The sequence below is a fragment of the Archocentrus centrarchus genome, chromosome 9 (assembly GCF_007364275.1).
Source record: "Archocentrus centrarchus isolate MPI-CPG fArcCen1 chromosome 9, fArcCen1, whole genome shotgun sequence".
Taxonomy (NCBI): Eukaryota; Metazoa; Chordata; class Actinopteri; order Cichliformes; family Cichlidae; genus Archocentrus; species Archocentrus centrarchus.
In genome coordinates this window covers 11,767,556-11,776,440 of record NC_044354.1, presented here as the reverse complement: position 1 = coordinate 11,776,440, position 8,885 = coordinate 11,767,556, and the positions used below count along the sequence as shown (strand labels likewise).

The following is an 8,885-nucleotide window of genomic DNA, read 5'->3' as shown; positions in this document are numbered from 1 at the left end:
ATGGTCTGACCTCTAGCTTCATCTTTGCTCATCTTTCTCTTCTTTGCCTATTGGTAACAAGGCGTGAACTTAGGTAATGCTGTCATCCTTAGATTAGGCTGTATCCTCCTGGTAAAATGGGTGATTGGCCGAGTCTGAGACTATAATAAGTTTTGCAAAAGTTTTATTTATTTATTTCTAAAGTGGCGTAATGTTTTAATGTGGCATCATCATTTCTAGCACGTTAGAATTTTATTACAAAACTCAAAACTGTTTTAAAAAATGTAGTAAATAGTATTTGGCACCGGTGATGACCCCAAGTAACACTTGTTTATAACTCATCTTATCTCAGCCTATAAATGCTTCTGTTTTGAAACCGTAGCACACTAACTAATCCAGTGTTCTTGCAGTTACCTGCTCATCCCTTTTGCTTAATGATACTGTAATAAGTTGACATGTTCAATGTAATGGATGTGAGTATGCTTTCAAATCCTGTGCTCACATTATCTTGTCTGCGACTGCTTTGTGCGGACATCTGAGATCTGCTGTGTGTTGAGTAGCTCCTTTTGTTGTGTGAAATCAGTTGAGGTACTATGTCTCTGAAGCTGCAGGTGGTCCTGCATTCACTGCTAGGCAGCTAAACTGAGGACAGGTTTTATTTTGGTGCAGAGCTGCTGCATATTCGCAGACTAATATGTCCACTGCTCAATGTGTCCCCTAAAGTGACTGCTTCTGGTCTGTGGCTGTGACCTCACAAGGCATTTGTATGCTGTAGCCAGGGACACTTAACGTTTCTGTGACATAGTTTGGCATAGCAGTGAGACTGGCTGCAGCCCGAGTCTGCAACAGAGGGAGTCCAGTGGGGTAAAGGTTGATCAAAATGCTGGTTTCTGAATTTGCACATTTCGTCCTCTCCTTATCTAATCCTTATCCTTGTATCCTTATCTAATCTGTCTAAATTGTTTTCTTTCACTTGCAGATGACTTGAAATGTTGATGTGGTAAAAATGAACAAACCCAAAATGGCCACAGAGAAGGGGTGAGTTGGTTTGTGGTTCAAAGGCAAATAAATGTCATTACAGATGCAGATACAAACACACGTGGGGGTTGTGATATTTTTGCATGCGTTTCTGATTGAAGGCTGCTTTGTCACTGCCATCTGTTCACACTCACTTGCTAGCCCTTTTTTTTTTTTGTCTCAGTGAGCCCTTAGTTTTATGATGCAGTTCTGCTTTTGTTCTGTTTTACCGTGTAACACCCTTTGCAAAAGGGTTTGACTCTGCTTGCCTTCTTCTTATTTGTGCAACAGAGCAGATTGTGGTAGATAATTAGCGGACATTGGTGGAAACAGCCATACAGTATGTCAAGACTGAACATAAAACCTGTCATTAATGCTCAAGTCATATACTTTGAAAAAAGTATTTTGGCTTTCCAAGATCACATAGTTGTATTTTTTTTCTTGTTTGTCTGTGTTTGTCATGGTGCCTAATGCAGTATGTTTATTTAGGCTTTCTGTTCTTTGTTCTGTGTTTTCCTTTTTCTATTAATGCATTATTTTCCCCTCATTCCTGATGTTTTTTGCTATTCTGTCTCCAGCACACACATTCTCTCTCTCTCTCTGCTTCTCTTTTCTCTTTATAAGGACATATAAGACATTTTTTTCTCCCCTGGGTACAATCAGCGTCTTGATTCTCTGTCCAGTCTTTGCTGTTGCTGTACCAACAACTGACCTCTAACCTTGAGTTTCCAGCTGAGTGCCACTGAGCTAGGATTATAAGAGAAGGATGGCTCAGTACTCAAGAAATGAAATGAAGCACAAAGAGACAGCTTTGTTGATGAGCTTTAATAAATGAAACTTGAAAGTCATATAATCGTGGACTGCCAATTTGTAATCATTGCCACTGCTAAAAGAAACACAGATAAGGCTGTTTTTGTTGGATATCTGTTTTTTTTATTGGGCTAAGACTTACTTCACTCAGTCTGGGCATATGAGGTCACTGCACATATTAGATGATGCTTTCTATTTGTTCTTCAGTGTCAGCCACAAATTGTGATTAATACCATTCCAGCCTTTTCCCATAATTGAGGGCACAGTGGATCATCCTGTGACATGCTTTTTAATACATACAACAGAATTATCCTGTTGAATGCATTCTTCTAAAAGGAAAAAAAATGATTTTATGTGTTGCAAGGGTTCCCAGTAACTCCAGGATAGTGATGCTCTTGGGCCAATTGGAGAGGATGAATGGCGAGGCCATGGTCAGGGATGTCGAAACAGCAAGACAGGTCACTACAAAGATCCTTCATCTAATACAGACACAGGGTAAGAATATGTAAAATAAAACAAAAAAACATACACAGTGTTACATGTAATCTGTTGAAGTTCTGTATAGTTTTGTTATCTTGAGCCAAATGTGATTTCATTGAGCAATCCCAGCCTTAAATTGCATTGTTGCTACTGCCAGCAGTGCAATTTAAGGCTGGGATTGCTCAATGAAATCCCAGCCTTAAATTACATTGCCACTACTAGCAATGCAATTTAAGGCTGTGATTGCATTGAGCAATCCCAGCCTTAAATTGTATTGTTGGCAGTGGGAACAGCTGCAAAATATTAAGGCACTGTAATAGGTTATAAAAAAGCAGTTCCTAGTAATTTGCAAAATGATATTCTGTGTTTATTTGTGGACCAGTTTTTCAGTACTTCTGATCAGAAGCTTTCATTCATTTCCATATTTTTGCTACAAATGTGTAATGTAAACTTGTTGGAATTAGGTGGTCAAGATTACTGTGACCTCACATTTTTTTCAATAGTTAATGCGCTACTTATGACAAAGGTTTGCAAAATGTCTATTGTTGTAAAAGCACAATTTTTATGCTGTTTTATATCCAAAAGGTCAAAGGTCTGTTTTGAGGATGAATCATGGTCAGAAGCCTGAACCACCTTAACTGTTTCCTTTTGTTGTGGTGGAGTAGCTGCTCTCTCATGAGCCCCTCTGTCTCCTCACCCTATCTCTAAGGCTGAGCCCAGAATCTCTATAGAGGATCACTTGTATCTGCAGTCTCATTCTTTTGGTCACTACCCAGAGCTCGTGGCCATGGGTAAGGGTAGGAACATAGATGGACCAGTAAATCAGCAGCTTCATTTTCACAGTCAGCTCTCTTCACTACAACAGGCTGGTACAGCATCCACGCCACACCAATCTGTCTGTAATCTCCACTCCATTCTTCCCTCACTCATGAACAAGATCCTGAGATCCTTAAATTCCTTCACTTGTGGGAGCGACCCCCCCCCCCCCCCCCCCCCCCCCTTAATTTCCTGCAACTATTGAAGAGATGTATGGACGTGTACAGACATGTACTGTATGCAAACTGTATCTTGAGGGGTTGGAGTAGGGATACAACCTCACACTAGTATTTCTAGTTCCAGCTGTTAACAAATTTTGTCTTTCGAGATGCAAGTCTTGCTAATGGGCACTTATTTGTGCAGTTGTCTTAAAGCGTCTGTCTAAAATGAATGGGGAGAGATTGCCAACCTTTATTGTTAAAAAAAAAAAAAAAAAAAAAATGTATAGCTGATAAAACCCAATCCAGAAAAAGTTTGCCTCAAAATAAGGTTTGAAAAGCATTTTGCAAGATGGAATGGGGTGTTAATGAATATATATGCCTAATGTGTCAGAGGGTATAGTTTTACATTCAAACACATCTGGTTTTTCTACAAGTGGAGGGTTTGCAAGTTTCAGCAAAAGTGAGAGGGACCTGGCTGCAGGCAAGAGGGCGCCACCATACCTCAACTCCTCGGAACTCCTGTTGGAACTATTTACATTCTAAAGAGTTAATTTGCTGCCACTGGTTCTTGAGAGCTGTAAGTTAACCAATTTTTTAAGCCCTTAAAAGGGCCTGATTTCACTGGAATTGGAATGACTAAAACAGGAAAAATTGTGATTTTCGTACACACATATACACAGCTGAAAAAAAAAAATGAATGGAACACTTTGAAAACACACCAGATTTCAATGGGGAAAAAAATCATGCTGGATATCTGTACCGATATGGACTGGGTAATGTGTTAGGAACAAAATGCTGCCACATCATTTGATGGAAATCATTCTCAGGTTACAACTTCTCAAAAATGAAGGTTTGCTGTTTTTTTTTCTCACTTTTAGATCTTTGCAAAAAGTTCATCTCTAGCAAACTGAAGTCATAAACCTCAGCTCCTGCCTTTGAATTTTTTTTTAACCATATTTGACTTGTTTGGGACATTTTTTGGATTAGTAGTAAAAGTTGTAAAAAAAACAAAAAAAGAGTAAAAAGTATAGAAACATGATCAATAATCAATATTAACAGCCTATATGTGCATAGAAATTTTTGATTGATTAAAAAAGTCTTTATGAATGCTAGCTTGGAAAAACACACTTTTGTTTGTTTTCCGCTATAATTAACTAATGTTGCCCGATAGCGCATAGCTTTCAGTTACTGGTGCTTAGTGTTGTCAGTCCTTCCTCCTTATTGCAGTCTTTGTATGAAGGTGTGGTATGCGTTGAAGAATTCCGCTGTATCATGATTTCCACCTGCTTTTCAACTTCTCTCCACTCCCCTCATTTTTCTTAAGTTTCATCTTTCCTCTTGCCATAATTTGTTGCTTCCGCCCTCTTCAAAGCCAAGTCCTAGCTAATCCATCATGACTGATGGGCACAGTGGAAAGGCTTGTTTGTGACTCTATCAATCATGAAATATCAGCTGTTTCTCTCACCTGCTGCTTGGCTTTCTGCAACACCAGTCTCAAGTCATGTGCATGAGTGTGACGTTGGTTTGAGGGAAGTGCCGGGGTCTGTGACCGTGCCCGCAGTAACTGTACACCCCAGGACAGACTTTGCTGTACTCTTGTCTCAAGTTCAGGGTCTCAGTAGCTCAAGAGGCAGTCAAGAAATAACATGAGAAAGAACAAGGGAAGGCCAGGGGTTGTAAAGGCAGCCATAATGTCATCTGGTGAAATAATTAAAAAAATCAAATCACTCCACACACCAGTGGGCATTTGGTTTACTGCAGAATTAATTAAATGTTAAATTATGTAGTTTTTCCGTCTTGTATGCATGTTTGGAAAATTTAAGGTCCGTTTTCATTTGAGTGTGAAGTATCCCCCACTCCCTCTGCATGATTAGAGTTGTTTTATGCAGTTGTCAGATATCTATAGGAGTCATCTGTGGATTAGTTTCATGTAGCGAGCCAGAAGAGGGGCAGATTACCGTAGAGAGTCACAGAGTCCTGCCTCAGAGGGCAGCATTTGGGCATATAGTTGAAAAGTAGGAGGTCTGGATTGACCATTTGAAGTCTTAGTGAAAAGCCTTGATTTTTGTTTTTTGATAGCAGATGTTTTAAGCTGTTGTGCTTTTTGTATCACAGAAGGCCTTCAGTTTTAGTACTCCTGTGGAAGCCTTGCTGGGACTTTGGAAAATAGGACACTGTTTCATTTTTACCCTCAAATGGAGTACCACTACACCAGGAGATACTGTGAATCTATGGTTTCCTTGGACACGCCAGGTAGAGTCCAGAAGGGAAAAAAGTTATTGAACAAGTTTGAGTAAAAAATATAGATATGCAATTCAGTGGGCATTTGTTTCATACATTTCACACATTTCATTTTGGGTGTTTATAGTGAGACTGTGAAGGTATATTACAACAACCACTCTGACTTTTCAGCCTCCACAGTTCATATGTGGTATTTTTCACTGTCAGCTGTTACTGACTAAAAAGTGCAATTTAAATTAAAGGTCACTGTTCAGTCTTGAAGTTGAGTTAATTCTTATAGGAACACATTTTTACAAGCAAAATAAATTATATGGACAAAAATATCATCAAAAAAATGAGTGATGCTCTTTGTGTGACCCTTTATTAAGTGCTTTGAAAAGTGTGGCATAGCAGAAATAAGAGGTTACTGCTTTGCTTTCCAGCACACTGTATCCTCAGATATGCATGTTATTTGGCAGGTATGTGCTTGTGAATGCACATCTCATACATAATTTACATAGCTTTAATGTGCTTTTTGTGAGAGATCAAATCCTGAAACAGGATTAGATAACGTCTAATCAGTGACCTCATGTGCCAAATGCATAAACTTGTCATGCAGAACCATCACCAAGTGTTAGTTATACTTCAGGAACTGTTCCCTATTCCTTATCCTGTGTGAGTGTTTATATTCAGGGTAGGACCAATACTGTCCTTTTCAGAGGTCAGGAATCTGTCAGCTCCTAAATAACAGGACAGACAGAGGGTATGGATTTAAAGACATAGGGAGATGAAGAAAGAGTAGGGTTTGTTGCAAGGCTTTGTAACCTTTTCACATGTTCTTGAGTACTCGCACATAGCAAGTCTATTAATCTTTCCTTTTGTGCTCATGTTGCCTTTGTTGTGTGTTGCAGAGAAGAGTGGAAAAGAAGTCATGTCCAAAGGCTCCAGTGGCATGGAAGTAATCCTGGCTTCACTGGAGGTAAGTTCACCAAGGCCCGTTTTCCACTGACCGGGTGCCGGTGCCAGTGTTGAAACCGTTTAGTGTTTTTTCCACAGCTCAGCCGAAAAACGTGTTCAACTCCAGCACCGTAAGCTAGCTGGTCTGGAACCAAGAACGCGTGACGCAAGCAGCAGAAAGGCGTGGTGTGTATTACATGAGAAAAGTGATGCGATTTTCATGGCCGTGAATTAGGTTGGACCATAAGACTAAACTTGCAGCTTTGTATCAGTTCATATCACAGACAAAAGGATGCAAAGTGCGTACTTGTCGTCTTGCTCGTAATCGCTGTCTGTGTTTACCATGTGCCGCACACAGATGCTGCAGTAGTTTTGTTTGGACTATAAAATATGTTCGCAGCACAAGAAAGGGGAGCGTGTTCTCCCATGTTTGTGCCCTTTGGCTAACGTTTCCAGATGAGGATCCGCCCACACTCATATGTAAAGGATCAGCTCGCAAAACACAGTGGAAACACGGGCCCATTCTTAAGCAGTTTGCTGTGAAACATTTGTGTTCTAATGTCTTTCTAATGATATTGACTTGTTGATTAGAAAATGCAGCTTTAGATGCCATTCTCAGGACAAAAATATGTTTTTGCAGTGTAATGCAGAGGCCAATAAGGTTTACACATTTTACTTTGAAAACATTAAAAAAAAATATTACTGTTGCACACTAAAAAAAATAAGGCCCCAAGTTCTTCACAACTTGTCATGCCAAACTCACATTTGACCAATAAGCCCAAATCATCACCCCTCCACCATCGTGCTTGACAGCTGTTATGAGCTGTTTGTGTTGATATGCTGTGCATTATGGCCAGACATCTCCACTTAAGTCTCATCTGTTCAAAGGACTTTGTTCCAAAAGTTTTGTAGTTTGTTCAAATGCAACTTTGCAAACCTAAGCTGTGCTTCCATGTTCTTTTGAGAGAGAAGAGGCTTTCTCCTGTTAAACCTACCAAACAAGCCATACTTGTTCAGTCTTTTTTCTTATTACACTGTCATGAACTTTAACATTTAACATGCTAACTGAGGCTTGTAGAGTCTGAGATGTAGCTCTTGGTTTTTTTTTTTTTGCAGTTTCTCTGAGCATTGCACGGTTTGACCTTGGGGTGAATTTGCTAGGACGCCCACTCATGGGAAGATTGGCAGCTGTCCTGTTTTTCAGTTCTGTATAATCTCGCTCACTGTAGGATGATGGACTTCAGATTGTTTGGAAATGGCCTTATAACCTTTCTCAGATTGATGTGCAGCAACTATTGCTCCTGTAAGATCATTGCTGATGTTTTCCTTCCTTGGAATTGTCTTAACACACCTGAATGCTCCAGACAAGCAAACTGATAAAACTTCTGCTTTTATAGACTTGGTCAAATTTGCTGGTGATCAATTAATCAAGTGCATTTGATTAGAAACACCTGGCTGCTACTTTCCCTCTTAATTCCTATAGAAGCAGTAAGGCTGTATTTAGTTTTTCACACCTTGTTTCTGCATTTTGACTTAATTTTTGTAAAATAAATAATGACACAGTGTGATATAGTATTAGGTATAGGTAGTATTAAAAAAATTAGATCCTGCTAAAGATCTTTTTTTTGTTATACTTTGTTACCTAAAGCCTTAAAATTTCTTTTTTTACATGACTGTAATCTTGATCCTGTAGATTCCATGATTTGAGTTCGCTTAAACAGCAGCTCAACACGTTGATTTATAAAATAGTGCCTCTTTGTGTTTTCTCTTCAACATGTTTAGTTAGAGCTTAGAAATTTCATCTTAACACAGTCATTATTTTAGTTTTTGGAGGTTGTACGTCATGCAGCTCTGTTCACGCTGATCCGTGAATTCAGTTGGAGTTAGATTTTACACCTATGTATAATGACAATTATAATTACACCAATTTCTCCAATTTACTATGCCAAATATATATTTTTAACATGTGTAATATTTGTGATTATTACAGAACAGCAGAGATGTTCAGACCACTCTGAACATCTTGTACATTCTTAGTGAGCTGCTGTCTGTGGGTGAGTACATTTTTTTTTTCACTAAATTAAAAATCTGTTCATGCTCTAATAATACACAATCAATAAAAATGTCAACAATTGAGTTTGTCATCAATAAATGGTTAAGTGTTAGTAAACTGTACTTTTTGACTGGATTAATAATACCAGTGTCTGTGTGGTTCTAATCCTCTCCTGAGCTTCTTTTCACTGCATTTATTGCTGTTTTAATTGGTCATTTTCTTTCTCAGGCAGAGGTCGCAGGATTGGTGTGTTTGTCTCCAAAGGAGGAACAGGAATATTATTTCAGATTCAGATCACTGCCAGCAAAGAGCTGCCTCCCAGTGAGGAACTCATGCTGCAGCTTCACTCATTGCTAGCCAAGGTTGGCCCAAAAGGTAATGTCTAACACCAA

General features: G+C 39.1%; 1 protein-coding gene across 6 annotated transcripts in view; it reads left to right on the top strand.

Moving 5' to 3' along the window:
• Positions 1-8,885, top strand: part of agtpbp1 (ATP/GTP binding carboxypeptidase 1) — a 28,969-nt gene that overhangs the window by 583 nt on the left and 19,501 nt on the right. For 5 of the 6 annotated variants that reach the window (XM_030737024.1, XM_030737026.1, XM_030737023.1 and 2 more), the window contains exons 2-6: positions 959-1,017; positions 2,171-2,301; positions 6,395-6,462; positions 8,431-8,494; positions 8,722-8,868. In XM_030737024.1, the coding sequence (XP_030592884.1) occupies positions 986-1,017; positions 2,171-2,301; positions 6,395-6,462; positions 8,431-8,494; positions 8,722-8,868 (442 nt within the window). In that variant the 5' untranslated portion in view covers positions 959-985. Of the gene's footprint in view, positions 1-61; positions 74-958; positions 1,018-2,170; positions 2,302-6,394; positions 6,463-8,430; positions 8,495-8,721; positions 8,869-8,885 lie in introns of those variants that run through there. The other variant, XM_030737021.1, reaches the window with a different exon arrangement.